This window comes from Nestor notabilis, unplaced genomic scaffold (assembly GCF_000696875.1).
Source record: "Nestor notabilis isolate BGI_N333 unplaced genomic scaffold, ASM69687v1 scaffold5096, whole genome shotgun sequence".
Classification (NCBI taxonomy): domain Eukaryota; kingdom Metazoa; phylum Chordata; class Aves; order Psittaciformes; family Psittacidae; genus Nestor; species Nestor notabilis.
This window is the reverse complement of record NW_009931423.1, coordinates 196,349-224,319: the sequence shown is the minus strand read 5'-3', so window position 1 is coordinate 224,319 and position 27,971 is coordinate 196,349. Positions and strand designations below refer to the sequence as shown.

General features: G+C 47.2%; 1 protein-coding gene across 1 annotated transcript in view; it reads left to right on the top strand.

Moving 5' to 3' along the window:
- The window catches only part of LOC104406789 (voltage-dependent N-type calcium channel subunit alpha-1B-like), a gene marked incomplete at its 5' end in the record, with an annotated part of 286,797 nt that overhangs the window by 71,073 nt on the left and 187,753 nt on the right, over window positions 1-27,971 (top strand). The window contains 1 exon segment of the mRNA XM_010015879.1: window positions 26,399-26,490. Coding sequence (XP_010014181.1) covers window positions 26,399-26,490 — 92 coding nt within the window.

Genomic DNA, 27,971 nt, shown 5'->3' with positions numbered 1-27,971 from the left:
GGAACAGGATTTTACCATGATTTGTTACCAATAACTTAAAACAACCCACCCAACATAGAAAAACCCCCAAAACTACCATATGAGAAAATGTTTGCATAGAAGCACACCTAGGCTAGCCCCAGCCTCACCCACTCTCATTGATATGATTACAGTTGATATCAATTTAAGTATTCAAACAAGTGTTATGAATATTCTATAGAATTAGTTCATCCTATTAACTGTCTTGGGCAAAAAGTGCTCAAGCCAGTTCAAAGTCAGGGTAGAACCTGGATTTTCCGCTGTGCAAAAGTATTTTGCAGTGGCAAAATTCATGTTTGGAAAGCTGAAATATGCTCTTCCAATACAATGAAAATGGCTTGTTTGGGGGGAAAGAAATATTTTTCTTTCGTTTTTAGAAATAATTTTTGGTGTGAGTCTTAAAATGAAAGAAAATGTGGCTCCATAATCAGCATGTTCAATCCAGTAAGACGGATTGTGACTGTTTTCCTAAATGAAGTTTTTATGAGTTTGACCCATTCTAGCAGAAAATTTTGATATAATCAAATTGTCATTTTCTGTCAGAAAACTGTTCTTCCAGAAAACCTGCAGCCACTTCTAATCAATATTTTCCTTTCTTGTGCCCTGGGCATCCTTGGAAATGAATGTCGTGGTGCAGTTCATTGTAATGTTTTTCCTACTCTCTGTGACATAATTTAGCTAAATTGTACCTGGAGACAGAGGAAGTTTTATAACCCCCTTCCTGCTCCTGGGCTGCCTCCTCCGCAGCCTGCGAGCTTAGCACGATTTTCCTCTTTTACATGAAGCAACTGGAAGAGAGAGCTGCTGCTGTGACCCTGGTCTGGTCTCTGCTGCTGCTCCCTGCCCGGGGCTCAAATCTTTCAATGCAGCCCCCCTCGTGTCCCATCCAAAGCCCCTGTACCAGCTTGGAGTAAAGCTGTTGCATGCGGGTGGCAGGTTTGTAGGCTCATTGTGGTACTGCCCTGGATGCTTCTGGATCCGTGATCATAGAATCCCAGATTGGTTTGTGTTGGAAGGGACCTTAAAGTTCATCCACTTCCAACCCCCTGCCATGAGCAGGGACACTTTCCACTAGAGCAGGTTGCTCTAAGCCCCTTTGTGGTGTTGGCCCATCGTGGCGTTGGCAGCATCAGGCTGCCAGGAGGAAAGGGGAGCAAAAAGTCTGTGCTGGCCCTCAAAGCTCACACCAGCAACTCTCTGCACTGAGGAGCTTTAGCTTTGCTGAAGAGCAGAGGATTCTCCCTGCTCATTGCAGGGGGTTGGACTAGATGACCTTTGAAGGTCCCTTCTAACCCAAGCTATTTTATGATTCTATTCTGTGATTCAAGTGGGAGCCAGGTGTGGGTCTTCGCATGTGGACGCAGTTCCAGGAGTCAATAGGAATGCTTGTGCTCGCTCAATTCCCTTCCTGTCTTTGATCCTTAATTCCAGAGAGGGTTTTCAGTCTGTCCTGACAGCTTGAACACCACAGCCCGGTTACAGGCATCTGGAATCCAGCTTTGCCTCTGCCCTGTGCTGCTGGAAACCAAGCTGGGAAATCCCAGCACAGCAAGAGGGGTTACTGCAGCTGCTTACTTCCATCCTTGCCTGGCTGATGGACTGGGAGAGCAGTCGGCTCCAGCCCCAAGGCAGGAACAGGCAGGCTTTTCATCTCCACTGCATCACACCTTAAAGCCATTTCAGTTCCCAGCTCCTTCTGCAGGGAACAAACTTACCCCTGCATGTCAGGAGGTTGAGCGATACTGGAGCTCTCAAAGAGTCAGTGTGAAATAAGCCCAAAATGATCTCTGGCTTTACTGGAGGGGTATCTCTTTAGGGTGATGATTGGGTGTAGATGACCTGGAAAGGGGACAAAGTTTGGGTAATTCTTATTTGGTGTCTGCTGTTTTGTCTGAGACACAGAACCTGAGCCTGAATGAAAAGCATGAGTTTCCCGGCCTGGAGCTGAGCAGTGGGGGCTGTTTAAGCAGTGTGTGGGGAGGCAGATGTTTTGAAGGTGTAATCTGTTATACCAAATGATACAGCTGCAAGAAAACACATTAAAGTTTTGATTTCTTCATTTATTTATTTTTTAAGCAATCATCTTAATGGCGAATAAATTCCTGAAAGCTGCTTGGTTTTCCCAGAGGACCAAATAAGAAACATTCCCTCTCCCACCAACCTGGCTGCCCCTACCAGTTGTCTGTCAAGACAGAATTCAAGTAATGTCAAGGAATTCAAGAGTTCTTCTATAACATGAAAATACTTGCGTTTGCCATTTTAGTAGCTTCTTTAACAGGTTCCTGACCCTTTGTTTAGGCACGGAGGTGGGTATAAAACACACACTAGGGTGTTACATATGTACCGGAGGGAATCCAACTGTCCAAACACAGCGGTATCTTTACAAAGAGCAGCAAAGCCAGCTTAGCCTCGAACAGTGCTCACTGCCAGTTGTGTAACACCACAGGCAGAGCTTCAACAGGCATGAAACCCCTGGGCTGTGGCTCTTTGGGGATACATGAGTCAAAAAGTAGCACTCTCAATCTCCACACGCTCACCCGCCATCAGCTAAGGTGGGAAGATGCACCAGTGCTAATGCTCATCTCATTTCCCTTTGAGAAGAGTGATCCCAGTGTAGCTGTTAAGGTACCAGTATGCAGCTGGGTAACTTTTGGAGTGATACACCTGTGTGCTGCAGTGTGCTTCTGCAGGATGCACCTTCTAGCTATCTCCAGGGTTGTTGCTGGTGGGAGGAATGAAGGAATGATCTTTCCCCAGTCTGGGACCACTTTGGAGATCAGGAGTAGTTTCTGGTTTGGGCAAGCAGAATAGGTTTTGTGTCTTGGAGGAACAAAATAAGAACATGTTGTTCTGTTTTAAGACTCTTCTTGACCTGATCTAGTTTGGTGTTTGATCAGATAGTATGTCTGGTAAACGGGAATATAGGTGTCCTGCTGTAGGGGTGAAGCTGTAACCGCTTACTTTGATTGCCTCCCTGATGGTTTGAGGGTGTTTACATCGAGTGGAACAGCCCAAGAGAAGAGTCATGACTTGCCCAAGAGCTCCTTGTAGCATCATGCTCAGAGATTTTGGAGTCAGGAGAGCAAAATTCCGAGCTAAACTCTGCTTGATTTCAGGGCAGGAACCAAAAGCAGTGTTGCATTTTTCAAGAGTACTCTAATCATCACGCTGCTGGGCATTTTGAATGCCTTCTGGTGGAGTAGCTCTTCTACTCTACAGAAACAACATGAGTAGCTGTTGAAGCAGGAGCATGAAGGATCCCTTAGTGGGTGCTTCGAGCACCCGTGCTGGGGTTGGCCATCTGCCTTCCGCTCCCTGCCCAGGTTCATCTGCACTGAGTGAAGCAGCTCCAAGAGGAAGCATTAAGAATCACTCAGCCCTGCTCTCATGTCCTAGGAATGGGGACCCTGTTTTGGCAGACATGAGCCCAGATCTGCTTGCTGCCACACACATACATACAGCCTCCTGTGACCTGAGCAAACATGCCAACAGTGAGATCTTGTGGGAGGAGAGTGGTGGCATCAGCACTTTGTCCTTCTCTGGTGTGGTTCTGAATTTGGCCTCTCTCTTCCCAATCCCATCTTTTTTCCAGCACCAAAATATCTGGCCTGGGAGTCAGCAAACACAACTGAACCTAACTGGGAGGTTATAAGGGACACATTCCTCTAGGTGAAAGCACTCCAAAACCAGTTAAGCACATCTGCTTGTTCTACACGTTTTCTCTATTAAAACACTAACTCCTGATGAATTACAGTCACAGAACAAGTGAGAGGAACCAGGTCCATGAAGACCAAGTGAAATTGAATGGAAGACGTGTGGCTAGTAACTCCTAAACCACCATTTCCTCTTTTTGGAGCTGTTGCTGTACCCAGGATGGACTTACTGCCTGTGTGGTGAAAGGCCTGGGTTTTGGGAGAAATGGAGCAACTTTGCAGACTGATCCCATCACTTTGGTCATAGGGAAGCTTAGGTAAGATCAGCTTCTAATCTGGGTTACAGTGAGGGCATCTTGCTCAGGTATCTGTCATCTTGGAGCCCTGGCCACCCTGGTACAGCTTAGCCGGCTGTAAAGGTCCAGGCATGGACTGGCACAAGGGTGGACTGAGCAGTCCAGGGGCTTCAAGGCATCCCTCTGGGCCTGACTTCTTATTTCCATTCCTGTTGAACAATTGGAGGAAAACAACCTCCAGCACACTTGGTGACCCCTCGCTATCTTCTCAGGGTATTTTTCTCCCAAGATGTGAAAATAAGATGCGTTGCTCCATTTTACTGTTTCGATATGTATATATTTTAAAGCTCATTTATGCTGACATATGGAGAACTACTGAAGTTAAAACACCATTTCGAACCACCTAATTTAGCAAGCACCAAAAGGAAATGTTTGATTACTCCTTCAGCTCTTCATTTTTCCTTGCTGAGGCTATTTACTGTGTTCAGACCAAATTAGCCAACACTTTTGGTTTCACTCCACATGCATTTTCCTTTGATAATGCATTTTTCGAAAGGAGTTTGCTCAGCTCTCTTCCATTCCCAGTGTTTATAATGAGAATAAGAAGATTATTTCTCATCCTCTGAGGGTGTTGAATGGGAAACTCACGTTATTTAGGATGCACACCAGTGCTTTTGTAAGGGAAACTGTGTGTGGATTGAAGCTGCTGTAATATATTGTGTACAGACTTTATTTTCCTCAAGTGATAGCTGTGTTTGCACACAAGGTAGGAGTTTCACATGTGTGTGTGCCCCAAATGGCTCTTTGCTTGAGGGAGACCTTTCTGGGGGTCTGGCTATCAGTAGCCAACTCTTAATATTTCCTTGGGCAGCTGTAGGAAATGAGTTTCTCCTGTTGCTAATATTGAGACTAAACCTTATGATGTTACCTTATGTGTGTTTAAATTTTTATTAGGGTAATTACTGTAGAATAATTGGGAGTCTTGTTCTGGTTTGACCTGTATCAATTAATTAGTTTCTTCCCTTCAGTGTAAGAGGATGGTGCTCTCCACCATCTGAGGTATAGTGTTTAAAAGCACATTTTCCACTCCTCCTGCTGTGCTGCTGTGATTTAGAGGGAGAGAGGGGCCCTCTCTCCTTATGGATGGCTTTAATTGAAATCCACTTAGCACGCAAATGCTTGAAATCTCCAAAGACACTAGCAGTTAGTTGCCTTTGTGCTGATTTTATACATGTGTGTATATATTTATATAATATATATATACTGGTGCAAGGTAGAAACTGTGTGTTAAGCTGTTATCTGTCTCTGAGGCAGCCAGGTCTGGGCAGAGGTTTTGGTTGTGGCAGGGACATCTCTGTCCCCTCATACTCTATAATTTCTGAGGTCCCTTTCTCAGTCTGTGGGGTTTCTTTGTGGGTCAGATGCTGCTCATGAATGCAGCTGCATCTCAAACACGTTGGCTTGCTTAGGGGTAATGACTTACAAGAGTGATTTCAGTAAGGAAGGCTTGCAAGCCCAGGAGCTGGAGTTGTATTAGCCCTGCTGTATATGTGTGTGCTGTGTAGGTGTATCTGCCTTCTGTTCTCCTTTATGCCTTTTAAAGATGCAAAAATGGCTTTAAACTGAAAAAGGGTAGATTTAGATTGAACATTAGGAAGAAATTCTTCACTATGGGGGTATGAGGCACTGACACAGAGAAGCTGTGGCTGCCCCATCCCTGTCAGTGTTCAAGGCCAAGTTGGACACAGGGGCTTGGAGCAACCTGGTCTGCTGGAAGGTGTCTCTGCCCGTGGCAGAGGGTTGGAACTGGGTGAGCTTTAAAGTCCCTTCCAATATAAACCAGTCTGGGCTTCTATGATTGTCCCATGTTGGAGGGATAAAAGGCTCTGGGTAAGTCAAAAAAGAGATCCCTTGTGCTGCCTGCAGTGCTTGTGCTCCATGTGCAGGCAGCTCTCCTGCCTGATGGGAGCATGAAGCCAGATTCAGTGCCTCAGCCTGTTCGTCCTCTGAGGCTCCCCGGGAGCGGCACAACCTTGCAGACGTGGCTGGTCCTCAGTGACTTCTTGCTGGCAGGGGGAGAAGAGAAGGACAGGGTAAAGCTCTAATTATAATGCTGCTCTTGCCAGATATTTCATGCTCCTAATTGCTGACACAGGCTGGCCTGGGATGTTTTTCTCTCTCCTTTCCTGCTTAAATAAATAAGTAAAAGCAGGTTAAAGGATGCTCATGTTTCAGAGCAAGTTGTGTGACAGATGAGGGGGGAGATTTCCACAAGTGCTTTTGGCCTGATGTTTCCATAGCTGCACTGAAAACCAAGGGGGTGAGAGGTGCAGGGATTTATTGACTGGCAAAGATGGCACAAGGCAGCTTGAATTTTGAAGGCACAATTTGACTTCATCTTCTCAGCCCAGGGAAGACAGGAAAACCTACAGATGAGTCAATTATCTGGACTGCAGGCAAAGGCAGGCTGAGCTGTGGAGGAGGATTTGCTGACCTTGCACCCTACGGAGAGGCTGGATATTGTGAAGGAAGACGATCCGTCATTGAGGTGGGGAGCATGGAAAAGAGCTGCCGTGGCTCAACCTGGCCAGAGGGGAGCATCTTGCAGGGATAGTGATGGGATTCAAGAGCCTGTCCTGGAAGAGATGGTCCAGCATGTGGTTGCCACTTGTTTGCTCTTCCAAAATTGCTTGTTGTGTAGTTGTGGTGGAGGCGCTGAAACTGTCTGTGCTGCAGGGGAGCCACTGGATCCCTTGTGGCTTTTGCCTGGGTATTGAGCTGGAGGATAAGGATTCTCATAGAAGTAATTTAATACATTCATTTTTAATTTGTTGAAGTCTCATCAGCTCCATAGCCCTGGGCCTTTCAAGTGTCTGGTGCTGGTGTCAGTCTGGAGCTTGATGACATAGTACCAGAGGGGAGGCTGGAGCTGGCAGGGTCACACTCCCCAATGAGCCCAGGGGGTCTGCATCGCCCAGGTGAGAAGCAGCTAAATTCTGTTCTCCTGCCATTCCTGTGCTGCTGCTGGTGCCCCCTTGGAGATGATGAGTGGGGCAGAGCTCCCAGCTAAATGAAGGATTAGAGGTATTTCTGTAAGCGCGTGGGGCTCTAAACAGCCACATTTGCAAGCAGAGCTGAGCAGTGAGGGCAGGTGGAGGGAGCACTGTCAGATTGCACAACTGATTTTAGCTGCCTTTTCTTCTTCCTCTCTGCTTCATCTAGGTTCATCCAGCTGCACCCGGGGAGAGCTGTTTACAGGCTGAAAGTTTTAAACCTCATAAAGCACAACCTCCAGCCAAATCCCCTTTTCCATTTGCCCCATATCTATGTGCAGCCGGTGGCAGACTCCTTCCCAGGCAGTTTCTGAAATGAGCTGGCTGGGTTTTGGGAAGCGCATCCTGCAAGCTGTAAGAGACTGTTGCTGGAGATGTGTGCTCGAAAGGCAGGTGTGGGATGCAGCAGGCACTTCCCGCTGCGTCCTCCCGCAGTGCAATCCTCCATCCCTCTGACCTGGTGGTGCTGCTTGAAACCTGCAGCTTTCACACAAGGAGCAGAAACTCCCCCAAATATCACCTCGTCATATCAGGCATCCTCAGGAGGGTCATCAGTGCACAGGAAGCTGTTACAAGCTGTTTGGGATGGGTGCTATGTCCTTGAAGGAGTTGGGAGGAGTGGTGCCAAGATCTGATGCTGTGTGAGGACTCTGCACATCGCTGTGAAGATGTAGGGACACAGCAGTCTGAGGTGCTGCAATGTATAATAGCACAAGGGGACAATTAAACCCCATGTTGCTGGGTAGGTCATGAGTGCTACTGAGTGGGAAGAGGCAGGGAAAACTACTGCTGGTGCCCAGTAAAGCAGTGGTGGAGGTGTAGGCCAATATCTATCCTGGTTCTTCTGTGGAATCTGGAGATGTTTAGGTGCTGGATGGTTTCTGAGGGCTGAGATCAAAACCTAGGATAGTTTCCTAGTTTTATTCTAGGAACGAGGATAGTTCCATCTTAAAATGGAAAGCCCTGGAAGAGGGGAAGAATTGCCCACAGACGCCAAATTTTCAGTCCTGTCAAAATTAGTACAAATTTTGACTTTGAGGAAACTCAGCTGAAATGTGTTTTCAGTTTTGTCTTTTTTGGATACTTTTCCAAGTCATTAGAGCATCACTTATCATTAAGGGAGAAAAACATCCTCTTCCACAATATCATGAACAAACAGCGCAAGCCGCTGTGCTGGTGGAAACACATCCTTCTGGAAGCTTTTGCAAAGTGCTGTCGTGCCTCTCAATTTGGAAAGAGAGAAGAAACTCTGGTGGCAATAACAGAGAGGACATCATATGGTCACTTATGCATTGGTAAAGACAGTAATTTTTCAAAATGTTCCCCTAAAGATTGTAATTAGTAAAATTAATTGTCTCAAATGGTAATTTCATTCTACTCAGTTATAGTACAGAGCACAAAACCCCCTCTATGAAACAATGCACCCAACGTATTTAAGCCAGCATCTTCATGTCTGGATCTGTACGATGTGTGCTTGGTTAAAATTATATTTAGCTCATGCAATTATGGATAATTTATTGTCTGGAGGAGAAGAGCCCTCAAGTTGCTTCCATGCTTAGACACATGAGTGAGGTGGCTCATAGACCGAAAACAGCTTTGGCCCAATTCACACAGAGACTATTTGGGTAGAGTTGAATGTCGGTGACATCGGGGACACCAAAGTCCTTCTTCAGCTCTGTGCCTCAGTTGCCCTTTCCATTCGTAACCTGCCATCTACAGCCAGCAACACAGTGAGCTGCTTTGGTGATGACCTTACTGTGCTGGTGCTTTCCTTACTGTGGTAATCACTGGGGTCGATAAGTGCTATGTCTTTATTTTAACATACCTTTAGCCCTCCTGATGTTTTGGAAACAGTCAGAAAAAGCAGGATCCATGGGGCAGGTGCCTTGAAGCAACTATGTATGCTGCTATGGTGCTGATGTCCATAGCTGAAAGCCTGAAGGTGCTCTGGGACCAGCTCTGTGGTGGGGCACGAGCATCATCAACAGCCAGGAGCTCTGATCTGCTCCTGCTCAGAGCTCCCTCGCTCCTTTCTTCTTCTCTTGAAGAACAAGCAGGAGGCTCCCCTGCTTCCTTCTTCCTTTTACTTCTTAAGCAGCCTTGATCTGCTGCTCCTCACATGCTGAACAGACAATTAGCTTCTACATTTCCCAGTGAATTAGTGGTGGCTGGTCCTGTCACTGCAAACATTAGCTGGAAACTTCGTTATAGAAAGAAAGCACAAAGTCGGGTGGCAAAGGAGATAATTGCCTTTCTAGTATAATTATGGCTGGGCTGGTGAGCTTTTTATCTCAATCCCTGTACTCCCGGTGGTAATACAGCAACAGGCAAGGATTAAAATCTGCTGGGTTATCACTCGCCTATGGCAGTCAGAGCCATTTTCTCCTCACAGTGGGGGGTGTTTGTTAGAGAAGATTTCAGGTTAAACAATTGGGGAAGAGGATGATTTTGGAAGAGGAAGGAAAAGGGGGAGAAACCCTTTCTGCTGCTTAAGCAGCCTGAGGGGAGATGCACCATCCTATGTGTGAGCTTGTGTTCAGAGATGGTCCTGTCCATAGCTGAGGTGCCATGGTCTGATGTGAGTTGAGCTGTGGATTTGGAGCACAGAAAAGGTCCAATCTGATTGATGTGTACAGGAAGCAATTTCTCCATTGGGGCTGTTGTGTGACCTGGTCTATCAATGCTCTTCTTTGAGCGGTCCCTTCTGTCACTGTGGAGGTGTGGGGATGGGAATGACAGGTTCCTGCTTGGATGGGAAGGATTCAAAGCCCGTGTTAGAGCAGCAAAACGGAAGGAAGAGCTCCCTGTCTCCCTGCCCAGCCACATGACATCGCCTGATTTGATGTTTGGGAAATAGGCTGGGGTTATGGCCTTGGGTCTGAGCTGGTCTTTGTGGCATTCACTGGGTTGGGGCATGGGACTTCCCTGTATCCTCATTTCCCAGCTGCTGAGACCAAGGGAATCTCTTTTCTGTGCTGCTTTTCTAGTGCTGTCTTCCTCAGGCTTTCAAAAGACAAATCTACGTCCCTGGGACCTCCCTGGGGCACTGTGCTCACCTTCCCACCCTGATGCCACCAGCTATGGGATGCATGGCGGGGACTTGTATCAGCCTCCTGCTTCCAGCCCTCTGCCCTTCACTGATCCCATACCAAGGGCTGATGCTGTAGAAGACAGTTCCTGGTCCTGTCGCCACCAGGAAGCCTCCTTACTGTTTCACTCTGAGCAACAGTGGTCCTCTCACCTCTGCCCTGCTCTCCTTGACTGAGCAGAGAGAAGGGAAGAGTTGGTCTGGGCAGCTGATGGAATTATAAACCACTGAAAAGGTCAGAGTGATACCAATTGCTGTTATCTTTCACAGAACATGAGAGGCATTAAAATTCTGCTGTCTCATTCATGTAACAATGGAGAAAATTGTAATGAGAGGGAAATGAAAAGGGGAAAAGAGTCTTCCTTCCTACAGTTGGGTCAGGGAATTGGGAACTGTGCAGCTTCTGCTCTTGTACGTGGCTGTGACTTCAAGGGGTTGGATGTAGCTGTGTGTAGGTCCAGCTCTCATCTCTGTGTAGAGGAATTTAAAATCTTGCTCCAAGGACACTCACTGATGTAATGAATTTGGTGGTCTCAGCTGTCTCCTCGTTTTGGGTTCACCACTGTGGTTATTGGCAGAGGTTGTGCACAAAATCCAGGAGCTGGTGGGGGTATGGAGACATCAATATTGGAAGGTCAGTTTGACATGATTTAAGCTGGAAAAACAGGATGTGAGGATGAGTTTCTGGCTCAGGCAGAGATGTTGAGGACTGGGATGGAAATGGCCAGGATACATGTGCATTCAGTGTTGCTTGCCCCCACTGTTGCTTTCACTCCCCATCTTCTCCTTAACCCGATGGTGCAAAGTCCACCTTGAGTCTCTGCTCTTTCTCAGCAATCTCTGTGTCTGACTGAGCTTTCCTGCCATCACCACCATACTATGCCAGGCTAGTGGGGCTCTGGGGCCCCAACACAAGAAAGACGTGGAGCAGTGGGAGCAAGTCCAGAAGCAGCCATGGAGCTGCTGCGAGGGCTGGAGCAGCTCTGCTCTGGAGCCAGGCTGAGAGAGCTGGGCTGGGTCAGCTGTAGAAGAGAAGGCTCCTGAAGGGGACACCTTAGAGCAGCTCCAGTGCCTAAAGGGGCTCCAGGAAACCTGGAGAGGGGCTTTGGACAAGGGCCTGGAGGGACAGGCCAAGGGGAATGGCTTGAACCTGCCAGAGGGGAGATTGAGATGAGCTCTGAGGCAGAAGTTCTCCCCTGGGAGGGTGCTGAGGCGCTGGCCCAGGGTGCCCAGAGAAGCTGTGGCTGCCCCATCCCCGGCAGGGTTCACAGGGGCTTGGATCAACCTGCTCTAGTGGAAGGTGTCCCTGCCCGTGGCAGGGGTTGGAGCTGGATGAGTTTTAAGGTCCCTTCCAACACAAACCAGGCTGGGATTCTACTGGGGAATCTGATAGCAAAAGAAAAGGACCAACATAAATCCATGCTCCACGAGTTGCAAGTAACTAAAGGAGTTATCTTGCCTGCCAAAAATGTGGTTTACTGAAGACTGCTGTGACAAGCAACAGACTTGTATAAATATCAAAGTGCAACCAGTCATCTGAGCCATCAGCAGCCAAAGGGGTGAGTGGGATTCTCTGAGCCATCGAGCTGGGGACAGTGGCTGTGCATGAGCACTGCTGGCACATATGGACACCTCATGGGGTGATCTGCTGCCCCAGCTCTCCTACATGGCTCTGAAGGTGAGGGAGATGCAGCCAAACAACTGTTTCCATGTCAAATATTCGGACCCCACTCTGTAGCCTATGGGAAAGGGAGTATGAGCTAACTTGGGGCAAGGGCAGCCTCCCTCCAGGCTTGAAGGAGGGCTGCCTGGAAATCCAGATTTCTCCCTAGTGAGAAATAGTGGAGGAAAACTCCTGGTTCCAGAAGTTTTTGTTTCAAAAGGTAGTTTCCCCAGGAGGTTTCAACCTGATTTGAAGTGGAAAAGCCTGCTTTCAGCCAAGCTTTACAGTTTCATGGCAGTTAAATCCAACCAAATAAAAATAAAATCTCAAGTCATATTTGAAGTCAAAATGAAACCAAAAAGTTTCATTATTTCCCACTGGAAAACTGAAAATTATGTTTCCCTGCAAACAAACATTTTTTGGTGGAAAAAAGGCATTCTCCAGCACAAAAATAACGGTCTTTTGCTGAGTGCTTTTTCTAAGAACTAACAGTACTTCTTGATTTGCTTCAGTTATTGCCACTAAAATGCCCTCTATTTGCATTTTGTCAAGGCTGCTCTTAATGTAGCAGTTACAGAATGCAGCGTTTTGTGCTTTCTTCTGCTGTTTCTCTTAATTGAGGTAGTGCTTAGTGCTCTCAAACAGGATGGCAATGACCTTGTGCTGGGTGCTGAGTGCTTCAGGGCTGTTGGCAGTGTCTGGCCTGAGCTATGGACTGGTCCAACAAAGCAGAAGAAAGCAGAATGGAAACAGGAAGAAAGTAGAGCAAGTTGCTAAAGGTCCCCATTCAAGCTGGGACACTGATGGAAGGAGGACTTAAACTTAATTTAGGTGCTTCTCCCTGCTGGTGTTTCTGTGTTTCTGGTTGCGTTTCATTCCCAGCCCTCCGTCAGCATCCCAGTGCCCTGCCTTGAGGATTGATGGAGAAATTACCAAATGAAGTTGTCACCTGTGTGCTGTGGGAAGGTGGACTTGGTGGCAGTGAGGATGGGACAAAGCCCAGATCCTGCCCAGTGCCATCTCACAGCAGCAGCCCATGCCTGGAGCTGCCACGTGCACATCTGGAGCTGCCTCCCTCTGCCATTTCCAGGGCTACTGGAGGAAGGAATCACTGGGGATACCAAAGTGGAGGGAAGGAGATGACTAAGCAAATGTCAGAAATGCTTACTCTGGAAACCACACTGCATCTCCCTGCACCTTCCCTGGCTGGAGCTGAATGCTGTCTAGACAATGGGCTCAGCATAGTGCCAATAGACTGGGAGAATGCTCAGAGGTCTGAGGAAGATCCCAGAGGTCCTTCCCTGGTGGGTGCAGCCCCAGTGCTGCCTTTCTGGGGCTTTTTTCTGCTTGGGGAGCACCAAGCTGGGTGATTGAACGGAGCGGGCTGTCATGGCCAGGGGAGGAGCTGAATGCACAGGGTCTGAAGCTGGGTACTACAAGCTCCTTAGGATTTAAACCAAGTAAAATGTGAAGCATCTCCTTCCTAAAAAACACAGCTTAAGCAGGAGATGTATATTATAAAGAGAAAACAGCAGAATGGGGTGAAACAGTGACTTGTCTTGCTCTCTTAATGATTAAATTTGTCAGGTCTTAAAGCCAGTCTTGCTACTCCTTGTTGAACCTGACCCATGCATTTTGGACGGCAGAGATTGCCAGCATTCCTTTTGGTTTCTTTTCCTCTGCTTATGCTTTTTCCATTGCTGTAGAGGCAAGCCTGAAATGATTTAGCTCCTAACAAATCGCTTAACTCTGGTGTTGAAAAGCTAGGGGGGTTTTCTGGACCATTTCACAGCAATAGGCTGCATCAACAAAAAGCATCTGATGCTGTTGGCCTACATCCCAAAGCCCTCAGTGCTATATTCTCCTTGTCAGAAAGCTGCTGTGAACCATGGGATACTTCTCTCCTGCAGCTGTCTAAGAATTCCACATGGATCTTTCTCCTGCCCAGTAACTTGGGTCTGTCTTTTCACAAGGAAAACTTGCTGCAGCAGATCAGTGGTGCTAATAAACAGTCTTCTCTGGTGGATGCTGCTGTCTGCCTGGATTTCAGATAGCGGCAGCCCATGGACAAACCTGCCTACCTAGTCAGGAGAGTGAAATGAAGCTCTGAAACCCATGACTGATGCAGGTGCAGCATCCCCTGGAAATCTGAAGCTTCCATCTCTGCTCATCCAGATTGGAACTGCCTAATAGGCCCAAAAGGACTGCTTTGGAAATTTGGGAAACACAAATATTGTGGCTTGCTGTACCCTGGTATGTCAGGTTTCTAGCCCAGAGCATGTGTTTTTCAATGGCTGGACTATACAGCCCAGTGGAGAGCAAAAGCCTCCATTATCTGAACTACGAATTAATCTATCCTCTTATAAAGACATCACTTCCCTGCACCAGTGACATTGCTCTGCCTCTGAGGTCCCATGTGGGGCCTGGAGACAATGCCTGCTCCCATTGCTGGCTGTGCATCTGTGTGCGCGTGTTGGTTTTGGGAAGGGGATTATCATGCCTGGTAGATGAAAAGGGATGGGCAAAATGGGGGAAGAGTGGGCACCTGCCGCGTGGATGGTGGAGAAGGAGGACAGCAGATGTGCAAACCAGTGTTCAGAAAGTGCATGATCATGGGCATGTATTGGATTGGTGTTGAGCTGATCCTTGTAGTCATTGAATGTTGCCTCCTGAGCATGCAGCAGATACGCTGTGTTCTCTGAGCATCTTGATTCCCAGCCCATATGTACCTGGGTACACCTGGCTAATTTAAGTTCATAGGCAACAAGTTGTTTCTCATACTCTTTTTATCCCAGGACCTCAGTGTTTTTTGACTCCTGTGTAAAGCAGCTGAGCACGACTGCTCTCTTACAGTCGTGTCCTGCAGAGGGGAAATTCAAATCCTCTTGCCACAGATCTTCCAGCCTGCTGCATGGTCCTGTAGCTCTGGCTGGATCCCTGTTTCTGGGGCTTTGTTAGGGGGACTTTGAGTCACAAGAACAATATAATAAAAAGACTTACTCAAACTGTTGAACAGGTATGGGCTCTGCACAGGCAGGTCTCTGGTAGTGTGGAGGCATTGCCGAGATGTATTGCATCATGGTGCCATTATGCTGGGCAGAAACAGCTCTTGGAAGCTGCTGTGCTGCAACCAGCACTCGCCTGGGCCTCTCTGAATCTTGTCAGCTCCAGAACTTGAACTTCATCTACACAAAATATGGGGAAAGAGGAGGTTTAATTGTCCCCAAGCATAGGAGCTGATATGGCTAAATTAGCCTACAAAACAAAAGGGGGAAGTTTACAGTTTCTGTTTTCAGTATGGAAGGAATAAATTCTGACTTTCTCATGTCCACAGCCCTGCTTGCAACAGGTTTAAAGCATGGTACAGATGGCTGTGCAATTATTGCCAACATCTCTTCATTATATTAGATAAGGCCCTGGGTTTATTTAGCAGAAGCAGATGGAGGGAATACACAATATTTTAGATGTCTTGGCAAACTGTGTTTTCCTTAGAAAAACATTGCATGTTTGCTGTGAGAGTTCTAGCCAAAAAAACATATAAGAAATTCTAAGAAAGAGGGAGTAAGATATCTTTCTGGAGTGACAATGAGGAGTACATGAAAGAAGAGATATTACATTGCAAGTCTTAGGATATTTGGTGCCTTATATTAATCCCTGTGACAAGAGAAGAGTTTCAGCTTTTATTTGGAAGTGTGTATCTTTGTGTTTCATAGACTAAAGCTTGAAAACATGACCTTGGCTGCCTGGAAAAGCTGAGGAATCACAAGACAAATAGAGAGCCCTGATAGGTTTTAGAAAGAAAAAAGGTCTCGTACCTTTTAATTGAGCCTTGTTGATTTTGGGGCTGCTTACTTTGTGTGCCCAGTGGCAATGCTGCATCTCTCAGCAAAGGGCACTTGCTGCAGGTGGAAAGATATTGGGGTTTTGGGCCATTTGAGCCTTTTGAAGAGTCCTGTAACTACATGAAACATTGGCTAAGAACCAATTCCCTGGCCAGCCTCTATCTGAAGGGAAGAAACCTGACAGAGCAGGCAGAGGAGTGAGGGTGTTTCCCTGCACAGAGGTAATGTCACTGTTGCCTCTGTAAGGAAGTACCAAAGGAGCAGTGCACCCACTAAACCACCTTTGATGCTGCTTTGGTATATTGGGTTTTACCACCTGGATGGTGCTCCTCCACAGTATGCAAGTGACAGCATGAACCGAGTGTCACTCCTTGGATGTAGCATGACTCTGCATGTTCTTGTGCTGGGAGGGTGAACACAATGAGTAGAAGGCAGGAATAGAGGTGCAATGACATGGTGATGGCATGTAGGAAAAGCCAGAAACACTTGACATGCTGCTAAAGCTTCTAGCTAGGATGGCTTGGTTCAGTTTGTGGGTGTTTTTGGGTCTCAAGTTGGTAAAGTGCATAAGTACATCCAGGTGTGGATGACGCTGATGATCCATTCTTGTCATCTATGTGGCTGTGACAATGAGACTTGGCTGGCTGAGTGCCGGGGAGTGAACACAAAAACTGCAAATGTGGCAGCACGAGTTAACTAACTCTCCACTCTCTAACTTCCCATTTATTATATGAATGTTCCTGGCTATCCTTTTACACGCCGTGTTTATCTTTGCACATCATCTGCCCACCTCTAGGTCATTACAACAATCTAGAGCAACCTGGTTTAGTGGAAGGTGTCCCTGCCCGTGGCAGGGGGTTGGAACTGGATGATCTTAAGGTCTCTTCCAACCCAAACCATTCTATGATTCTATGTTACAAGATTAGGTGGTGCAGTGGCAAGGGGGGGTGGCTGGACTCAGGGGAAGGCCATCCCTCCCAGCGCTCCCTCTGGAAGCTAGGGCATAGTTCAGCTGGTGGCTTGGAAAAGCAAAGCCTGCAGTGCAGGAAGGACCAGAAAACAGTAACCTAACAAGAGGTCCTTCCAATCTGACAGATATTTTCCCTCCTCTTTTGCACCATCCCTCACTGGCTGCTGCTGCCAGTCCCTCTCCAGCAGCACCAGTTCAACACCACAGGAGGAGAAGGCTGAGCTCTTTTTCTGAACCTTTTTGCCTTGCTTTTAAACACCAGTGTAATTTGATAATACTGACATTTTCTGCTTAACTCTTGAACCAACTACTTCTGGGGACTGGCCAAATGCAGAGGGTGATGTGGTTCTGGTTCCAAAGAACACAGATTTCATCACCACTCTCGGGGTGGGCTGGCAAGGAAGCTCTCGTTTCATGGGTACTATTAGAAAGGAAGATAGAGATGTGCTTTTGGTGACTTGGACCTGAGGCAGCACCTCAGATTAACCTCATTAGCCACTTCCTCTGTCCTTTGCCCAGTTTTGAACCACCAGCTAGTACAAACCGAAGTCATGCTCCTTCAGGCCTTCTGGCACAGCAGTGAAATGTGGTGTCTAGTTTGGGTGGCATTTTTCATGCGCACAGCAACTGGGGGGCTGTATTTTTCAGGAAAATGACAGGTTTAAATAAAGTCAGAAATATTTGCCGGCTTGACAGGAATTACTTGCACTAAAAGGGAAAACACATTAAAGTCAGAACACTTAATTTTAGAACTTGACAAATGAAGCAGGCAATCCCTAAAGGGGGATTGGAACTAGATGATTTTTAAGGTCCTTTCCAACCCAAACCATTAGGTGATTCTATGATTCATTGCTCTCATCTTCCCCAAGCAAAAATACTTGCAACATTTTTGCTTACCCTGAAATTCCCCTCTCCTCTCAGTTTGCTACTGAGCTAAACCCCTCCTATAGCCTGCCCATACCCAAGAGACCATGAGGTGTGCTGTGGGACACCTCTCCAGGAAAGAGCTTTGAGCTCCCAGCTCCTGCTCTGTGCATCCTCTCATGCCAGAAAAACATTCTTGGATGCCCATTTCCAAGGACAGAAAGCAGCCTCTTCTCCTTTGTAATGTTAATGTAGTGAGGCTCAAGGTATGACCTACTTTGCAGCCACAGTGAAGTACAGGATGGTTTTAACTCCTCTGTGCTCAGTTTTCCCAGTGTGAGCTCACTAAAATGGTTTAGACATGTGCATTTTCCTGCCAGCTCTCATTGCTTATTGCGAATGAGCCTCCTTTCTGCTCTGTGGTGGGGCATGTTCACATCTCTCCTGCTTAGAAGCAGCAAGGGCTTTTTTGATCAACTGCCTCATAACCAGAATATCTGCCTTTATCCTGGGTAGAAGCCAAGCTCTCAGCTCCCTGCACACTGCAAAACCTCATTCGTTTTGTTTGAGAGTCACATGCTGCTTGGTTGTTGTGTGTCTCACTGGAGCAGAGGAGTGTCTACAGATGCTCCTCTCCCTGTCTTCTCCCTGGAGCCTGGCTCAGGAATTACAGTCAGGAAAGTAGGTTGCAGGTGGTTTTAGGCAGGGGAATTCTGCTCCCATTTTGCTTTGTCTCCTCCCAGGAATCTCAAGCATTTCTACCATAAAAGAGGAGGAGAGTTGTGCTCATATCTGGGTAGCTCTGTATGCGGAAGGCTGGTGGCAAATTAAATGCTGGCTACAAAAGGCTTTTAAATGTGAGATCAAGGAATGAATTGGCTGTTTCTGCCTCTGAAGCAAACCAACCCCGTTCTGTTGAATACTGTTGTTCCCTCAGTGTATTTTATTTTACCTTCTGTTCTCTTCATGTTACAGCTAAAGAGAGGTTTATCTTTCACCATAGTGAGGCTGTGTTGATGAATGCAGTCAATTATGAGACGAACATGTTTTTTCTGAGCAAGGGAATCACCCCAAGTTGCTCTGAACAGGCTTTCCTTAAGGACTGGGACCCAGGACATTGTGCTGTAGATGTGAAGTGAAGGAGTTGGCTTAGATGTAATATCATAGAATCACAGACTGGTTTGGGTTGGAAGACCATCTAATTCAAACCCCCTGCCATGGGCAGGGATAACTTCCACTAGACCAGGCTGCTCAAAGCAATATGCAGGTATCCAATTAGATGCTTAGACTTGGTATTGGTCATCCAAAGGAGAGGCAGAGAGCTGGTAAGGAGTACCCTCACATGGGAGGGAGTATGGAAGGGTGGGGAAGTCTCCAGTGTGGAGTGATGGAGCCAACAGACAGACCTGGTAGTGCCATAAATTGAACAGGGCAATTAGCATGCCAGATTTATTTATTGACTCAGACCTGGTGTCGACTCTGTCTTTGGTAGTCAAAATAAAGCTCACACCCCACGAAATCAAACTGAGAGAAAAGGGGCATCCTTCCAACTGCTCCAGTCACCAATTGCATGTAGATTTGTGCTGTGGCTGGGAGAAGGAGGGAGCAGCAGGACTGACACCGTGTAGCTGCAGTCTGAGCACAGGTCAGGCTTGGACAATGCTGCCTGCGCCTGAGGGGCTAGTTGATGGGCACCCCTTGGCTGGGTGCCTCCACTGACCTGCCCTCAAGTCCCAAGCAAGGAAATCAGCCAGACCATGTCACCAGCCTAACACTGAGAAACGTCTTCAGTGAGCACTATGGAGGGAAGAAGGTGAAAAATACTCATTTTGATTTGCACTGCAGCTGAGGTGCCTCTCAGCAGACAGACACCCACTCCTAACACTCACCACATCCTTCTTTGGCTTTTAGTGTGTGCAGCTGGTGTGGCTGCTCCCCGTGAATCATGCTCATTGGCTTCATCTGCTGCCAAGGCATGGTAATCTGTTGCTGGTTGGTACATATGAGGGAATGGAGGCAAGTGATGCCCTTTTGCCACAAGCTGCTAGAGATCATGGTGCCTCCTTCTCCACTGTGGTGTCTGTTTGCTGTTGATACTCTCATGGTCCTTGGAGGTCAGTGCCATGAGGACTTAATATTTCTTCTTGCAATGCTTCCAGTAACACCCTGTTTCTTGTTCCCCCTCCCTAATCCTTAAGGACTTGCCGTTTTCCTCCTGTGGCTCCTCCACCTGCTGCCTGACTCCACTGGAGCTCACCTTGTGCAGGCAGATCTTGTACCCTCCTTCTTCCAGGAACATGGGGTCCAGCCCTCACAAACATTCACTTGGGCAGGAGCTTCCCTGATAGGAAGCTCTGCCTTGGTGGCCACCTCCACTCTTCACAGGATCTCCTGGATGGGTAGATGGTTCCTGGCCATTGTGCAGGGCAGACACTGGAGAAGTTGGTGTTTTTAGATAAAAACCATTAATTCAAAGGCTGGGATGTGCACAGTGAGGCCAGAGACTGCCCTGTGGTCGTTGGTGGGCTGTTGGTATTCCTGGTCCTGGAAAGTCTTGCCTGCTGCAGCCAGAAGCGTGCTGTGTGCTGATTTGGAGTCAAAACACTCAGCAGCAGCAGAGCAGCCTCCCATGGCAAATAGTTTCAGGGGGAGAAAGAAATGGAGAGTATATGTTTCTGTAAATTTTTAATGCTCTGTGTATGCTTTTGAAGGTAAAACACCAGATAAAAAGCCCAGCTTCTTCGAATGAATTTTATGGGCCTATATTTTGAGAGAAATGAGTATTTTCCATGGAATCTCTGATTTCAGAAGAATTATTTCTTTTCATTTCAGTTTTACTGTAAAATTCCCAAGCATTCTCACAGTGGTGTGAGATCAGAAGGTCCTTGCAGGTTTTCCCCTTGGGTTGCCAGCTACCATGAACACCACAACAGTGATCCTGGTGGTGGTGACAGCTCCACAGGGAGTTAGGGACTTTTGTCACCCTCTTGAGGGGGTGGAGAAATCGGGAAGGATTGGGTGGGCAAGGGTCTCAGAGGCAACAGTCAGCCTACGGGCTGCCTACAGGTGATGAGGGAAGTGTCTTTAAACTAGTCAACCAATATTGATGAAGATCTTAGTTTTGTTCATTTTTCTCATTGGTTTCCACTTCCTGGGTGCCACTGGGGCTTGTTCAACATTGTCAGCCTATGCCCAGAGCCAGGGTCTGGGAATGGGGGTGATTTACTGGAGTTTGCTGTGCTTCTGCTTCTGTCCGAGGTTTTGGATTGATGCTGCCAAGGTTTCTGCGTTAATTGGGGTTCAATATGTGGGTAGGAAGTGGTGGTACTGTTTCTTTTCATAGGACAGCTGTTGTACAGCTGGCTACCTTTATCTTTTATTTGAGGGAAACTGTCTGGTGGGTATTTATCCTTTCTCCTAATCCCATTGCAGAGATCGATTTGGTTCTTAGGAATGGGTGCTTGGGATAAGGTTTCTGAAAAAAATCCCTGTTTCCACCTACTTTATAGGACTAGAGTTTGTAATAAATAATAAGGTGACATTAAAAATGCCTGAAATCTATGCCAGCGGTTCCTCCTCTAGCAGGACCTGCCCTGGCACTGGTGTTGTCCAGTGGTGAGATCCCCTTGGAAGTGTTAATCATTCTTGGTTATTAATCTTGCTGCTTTTTGCTGTAGCTGTATGTTATCTGCTCACAGGCAGACACACTGAAGCTGCTGGACTTGCAGCCAGATCCAGGTCTCTGCTACATGTCTCATGCTGCTTCCGTTGTGATTTATAGACAGTGATGCCAGGAGACTGGGTGGAAAATGTACTCTGTCACCTGCAGATACATGTTCGTGCTGAGTGTGGCCTCACCAGCTGCTCTTTGCTGAGGCTGGACCCATGGTGTGGTTGCTCCTACAAGCAGAGATATGTATAGAAAACCCTGTATTTTTGATCATTTCTTCTTGGTTCTCACTTGGGATATCCGCGTTTCTGTTCCTCCTCCCCTTCCTGCCTTGGGGAGATACAAAGCACCTCTGTCACCTTCTCCCAAAGAAATAATCTGTAAGAGCTGAAATAAATACTTGTAACAGTCTTAAAATACCTAGAGAGGCCAACAAGAAACCTGGAGAGGGGCTTTGGACAAGGGCCTGTAGGGACAGGACAAGGGCAATATCTTGAACCTGCCAGAGGGGAGATTGAGATGAGCTCTGAGGCAGAAGCTCTTCCCTGTGAGGGTGCTGAGGCGCTGGCACAGGGTGCCCAGAGAAGCTGTGGCTGCCCCATCCCTGGCAGTGTTCAAGGCCAGGTTGGACACAGGGGCTTGGAGCAACGGCTTGAGGCAACGTTCTCGAGTGGAAGGTGTCCCTGCCCGGGGCAGGGGTTGGGACTGGAGGAGCTTTAAGGTCCCTTCAACACAAACCAGTCTGTGATTAATATAATTCTGTGAAATCCACAAAAAGGCAATTAAGGTAGGAGGAAGACAAGGTGGGGAAGATCTTGAGGAACAGGGTTAACTTTTCCCTCCTCCAGTCCTCAGAAATTGGAGATCTGGGGCTAAGCTTGAATGAATTTCAAGGCATTTTCTTTGGGCAGGGCTTCAGCAAGGAGCTTTGTTATTGGGTAGCTTCTGAAAAGTGCATTGTTGTAAGACAGCATGTGTCTTGCTGAACCACTACACAGAAATCCTGAGCTCTGAGGTACTTTAAGAGATGGTTTGCTAATTATTTATGTTAGGATAACGTTCAGGACAGGAACTTCTCCTTCATTCTTTACTTTCTTCTATACCCAAAGGAATAAGCTGCTTTTATAATTCATTCCAGGCTTTGCTAGGAGAAAAGTTATCAAGCATTTATCATAAATTTGGTCTCTGTCTCTGGAAACAGATGTCAGTCAGAGCTTGTTAGTGGAGGTGGTGATACAGAAAGCAGTGTTTAACCAAGTTATTGTGAAAGTGAGGAACGACTGCAGCGGTGCTGAGCCACTGCTGGGCTGGCAGGATGTGTGCCCAGATCCTCCACAGTAGCATATCATAAAATCATAGGCTGGTTTGGGATGGAAAAGACCTCAAAGCTCCTCCAGTCCCAACCCCTCCCACGGGCAGGGACACCTTCCACTAGAGCAGGTTGCTCCAAGCCCCTGTGTCCAACCTGCCCTTGAACACTGCCAGGGGCTTCTCTGGGCACCCTGGGCCAGCGCCTCAGCACCCTCACAGGGAAGAACTTCTGCCTCAGAGCTCATCTCAATCTCTCCTCTGGCAGGTTAAAGGCATTCCCCTTGTCCTGTCCCTCCAGGCCCTTGTCCAAAGCCCCTTTCCAGGTTTCCTGGAGCCCCTTCAGGCACTGGAGCTGCTCTAATGTCTCCCCTTAAGGAACCTTCTCTTCTCCAGGCTGAATTAGTCCAGCTCTCTCAGCCTGGCTCCAGAGCAGAGCTGCTCCAGCTCTCTATGAAGAAGAATGGTTTAATGGTCAGCCATCCTGCTTGTAAAAAGTCAAATTACATGGAAGAACTTATTTAATGAGATTTTGTTGCACCTAAATACTTGAAGCACTATCAAAGACAACACCCTAAGCCTATCAAATCTGTGTGCCTGTACAAAGTGTTAAGGTACAAAAAGAGCTGTAGATCAAACCATTTATTAATCTTTGTGTGGTTATATCCTAAAACTTCTCTTTTGCTGTTTTTTTTTACCTTTCACAGCAGATTTCTAGCACTGGCTCACCCCTCACCTCTGCTTTGTTCCCAGCTGTTTGCTATGCAGTCAGGGATGCTTTGGTGGGATTGCCAGGCCGTGCTTGTCAGCCACTTCACTTGATCTCTCTATTTCTCTTATTTTTAATGATCGTTTCTGACTTGTTCTGGCCTAACTCACAGTGGCTGCTGTGAGCTTTCAGCTGGAGTGGGGGAGAAGGTAAACCAGAAAGATTCCACTTAGGCAAATGTCTTTCTCTCACTAGGACATTCTTCCATGCATGTCTGAACAGTTTAGAGGAATGGACTGCTGAGCAGCTGCAAATTAGCTTTTGCTTTTGCAGTGAGGAAAGGCACCATCTCCACCCTGGGACAGCTAGGGAAGTTCAGGTTAGCTATAAGGAAGTTCTTCCTGTACGGGTGGTGAGGCACTGGAACAGGTTGCCCAAAGAACAGTTAATGCTTCATCCCTGGCAGTGTTCAAGGCCAGGTTGAATAGAGCCTTGGGCGATGTGTGAGGCATCCCTGCCCATGGCAGGGGGGGTGGAACTAGATCATCTTAAGGTCCTTTCCAACCCAAACCATTCTATGATTGTGTGATTCTATGACACGTGTTGGATGTCCGCCTGGGTTTTCTCACCTCGTGTCTCATTTACCTGCAAGGCTCATATGGGAATTTTTAGAACTAGAGCCACCATCTCACCCTTGTGGCCTTCTGTTTCTTCCCCTAAATGTGGCTTTGTTTCAGAGGCAGCTGTGGTTTATATTCTCTCTAGGCAAAACCTGGCCAGGGTTGTATTGTTTTCCAGGAGTGGCTGATTCATGTGCAGATGTAGCAGTGACAGCTCAGCTGTACAGTCAGGGGTGGTTTGCATGATTAAGCTGTGATTTGGTAGGATCCTTGGACCAGCTCTCCAGCTGTGGGAGATGGTGGGCTGTGCAGGTTAGCAGGAGGATCACAATGCTGGTGATGTGGCAGTTAATGAAGGACTAGGGGTCTTGACCTGGGGGGCAGAGATTGGGATGTTGCGCAGTTGAAGTAGGTTGGTTTTAGCATCAAGCCTATTTAGGAAGACAAGACTGGAGTGAAGACCCCCAGCCACTAGAACATTTACTTGCACCATGGGACTAATTGATGGTGTCCCCCATTCACTCTCATTTTCTCTTTGAATTTAGAAAGAGAAAGATGAGGTACTAAGCACCCCTCAGCTTTCACCAGGAACCAGGGCTCTGCCTGATGACAGCACAAATCCATCTTAGCTCACTGGAGGCTAATTGTGCTGTTAGTAGCAACATTCAAGGTGGATGTTGAAGATTATCTTTTGACTTGGAGTGTGTGCTGTTCCCAGACTGCAGAGGTGTATAAGTGAGCAATTAAGTTGTGAGGATGGAGGGAAGGAAGAAGAGGAATGAAATCACTGGCACGGGTGCAGAAGATGGAATTAGAATTCTCTGCATGTGATGGTTCTTGGTTTTAAATGTCTCATGTTGCTTTACGTTCAAACTTCATCGATAGAGCTGATGTAATGTGAATTTTCTGGTTGTGAAACTGTAGGAACAGGTGTTCTACAGAAGAGATCCTCTGCTCCTCAGTTCCTGGCTTGCTGCTGCCTCTCTTGCCATCCAGCATCTCAGCACGCTTTTTTCCTGATCTCCAGCACCTCCTGCTGATGGAGTCTGGCCCTTTCCGCACAGCAATGCTGATCCTGCTCTTTCTTGGCCCATGCTTGGCAGCAGTGCTAAGTCAGTCAGTAAGTCAAGGACAGGGTTTTTGTCTGAGCGTAGCTGTCAGTGCTCCCTACACAGCCATGTCCTGCACTGCCGAGCTTGCCAGGCATCCTGTGTAATACATATGACAGAGTAAAACCGTATCTCTCCTTTTGAAAAACTCTGATTGCTCTTGTGTTTCTTATGGCAACTGCCACTTTGCTGAACGCTCATCAGCCATTTACGAGGAACCAAGAGAAAGGGCTCCTGGGTAGGTGCAGATACATTGTGGGTGCACACTGCGGGTGCTCTGCACTTCTCAGAGCATCTCTCTGCTCCAGTATGGGACACATAATGTGCTGGCTGCTTAATCCCCACGGAACTACGTGGGATTCATTGCCCAAGCCTGGCATCCTCCCTCTAGCTCTGCCCATGGCAGCTCTGGAATCCCACTTTCCCACCAGGTTTCCAGGTCTCTCTTGCTGCAGTAGCTCTTGGGGAAGGGTTGGCAAAGTGTCAGACTATGATCAAGGCTGGGTCCCCCCAGGCAGTACTTTCAGCAGCTGTAGTTAACAAAGTGGTGGCATCTCGTATGCTGGGTACCAGGTGGCTGGGGCTGTCAGACCCCACTGGTGTGCTGGGTGCTCAGCCACTTCCACCTTCATAGAACAGCCTGTGGACAAATCTGGCAAAACCTCATGGCAGTTGCTTATAATCACTTTAAATAGTGCAGTTGATGGAGAGCTGGTGAGAGGCCTTTTGCTGTGGACTGTGTTAGTGTTCGGGGAGCTCTGTTTTAAATCAAGAATACTTTTGTTGAAGCATCATAGGAAGTGCAGTAATTAATGAAGGTGGTTTTGCCTTGCTTTCTGTGGGGTACTGTGCCTGGCAGGGTCTTTACTTAAGGAGTTTCCATCATTGTGACTTGTGTGACAATATTTCCTCCTTTGCTGTGCCCTAAAACAATGAAGCCATTTCATTTTCAGTGCAAAGCACTTAACATTTTGAAGAATCGTTCTGTTTTGGGGCTATATTTCTAACCAGAGTTACTGCAGCAGATCAGAGGAAACACTTGCTCCCTGCTCTCTGGATATTCTCCTCAAATAAGCTGCTCTGAACAAAAATTGATGTTGCACACAGAGAGTAAATTGTGTAACTAGAAACTGCTTCAGATATTAGGAAACGCCAGACATCAGTACTCGAGGGATTTCTGAATTCATTATAGGGAAAAGCTTATTTCTAGCATAACTGAGGGGTTTATTTCCTTCTGAAAACGGTGTATGCTTTTCTATAAGCACAGGGTGCGGCTCTTTAATGGCCTGAGCCAGGCCTGCTCTCTGTGTATAAATGGCCTCATATCAAGCAGGGATTTTAATAGTCTGAGCAAGGCTCAGCAGCTCTGGAAGAGCATGTGAATTGATGGTTTTCAGTGGACACAATCTGCAGCGTGATCACCGGTTTAAAGCAGCTGGAGTGTTTCCTGGTTTTACTCACGACTTATCCATGCTTTGGAAAAAAGAGTTTGTATTTAACGACAATTTTCCCCCTCTCTCCTCTTTTGCAATTAGGATTCTAGCAACTGCTGGGACTGATTTTGACCTGCGGACCCTGCGAGCTGTCCGAGTGTTGCGACCCCTGAAGCTCGTGTCGGGAATCCCAAGTGAGTGTCTTACAGGCACAGGGGCTTTTGGGGTGTTACATGCTTTTCTCAGCAATATTTCCTTCCCCTGCTTCCCCATGGTCTGTGGCTCTTGCCCCTGCTATGTTCTGATTTCCTATCATTTCATTTCGCATACAGCCAGCTGATTTCAGCACTGTGCTTCCAAACTCACAGGTGAGCTGCAAGGATTTGTCCTAGGACTCCTTTGCCTTTTGGGGTTGAATTAATTCTTTGGGCTGTGAAGATCTGAGACCCAAATTCTGCAGCTTTCAGGCCCCTGAGCTTGAATCTTCTGACAGTTTTTACCAGCCGAGCATCTTGCACTGAGGATTTTACCCCTTTAATAAGACAGGCAAAGAGCGGATAGGACTTGGTCTTGCCTACTCAGTGAGCAACTTGATATATAGTACTTGTTAACATGAAGGGTCTGAATGCTCCAGTGAGGAGCTGCATCATGCCTTGCTGATGCCCTGAAGCCATTGGAGTCCCAGCCCCATTGCTTACTACCCTTTTATTTGTCACTCTTCACCAGTCACTCTGAGGGCATTTCATTTCTGAACGTGGAACAGATTGGTTTTTCCCTGCAGCAAGAGCCAGTGAAAGGGAACCGCTGCTCTATGGGACGCTCTGCTCCTCTTTCTATTAACCCCTTGGCAGCCAGGCTGCCCCCTCTCCTCCATCAGCTCTGCCCCTGCACTGGCTGCTTCAGGACTGAAATGTTGGTGCTGTAGAAATCCAGCAAAGGGTTATACTTTGCAATAACAGCACCCAAATTTCCTGAATTCAGCATCCTTTTCATGGGCAGGGATTGAATCTGAATTCCAAGCAGGATTGGTCCTTGGCTAGCCTTGGGAAAGGGTCATTTAATAACAGGATCTCTAATAAAGAGATGCTTCTGGCTGTTTTTTCATGGACTTTTTGCTTGTGCAAGGCACTACAGTGCTGTGGTAGTGACAGGACATCAGAGAAGTAAGGTGGCCCTTCAGGGGTGTCCCTGTCCTGGTATGGGTTACATATTCCCCTCAGGGTGATGTGCTCTCCTACCCAGTGATGTTTCCTGAACCACCACAGTATTTTCCCAGAGAGCTCTCCTGTTTTTTCGTGATGCTGTGGAAGCAGCACAAGCATCTTATTTGCTTTTCTTCTACACTCTCAGTATTCTTCCTGTCCAACAGATCTTTAGAATTTTTTCCTACATGTGCCTGGATTGACCTCAGTGGTGCTGTACAGATAGCAAGACAATGATGATCCTTTATTCTCCACACCTTAGGACAGGTCACTAAGGGATATTTCAGCTGCTGCTTATCACTGAAGGTTTTTCGTTATGTGTGTCTGTTTGATGTTATCTGAAACGTCCACCTCTAGCCTTATCTCCCCTGGATTTAACTGAAAATGAGTTTTAATGCCAGTGAAAAGCTATGGATGGATAGCCTGGGAGACAGGATTGTGTTTCTCCAGAGTCAGGCTGTGACAAGGCACAG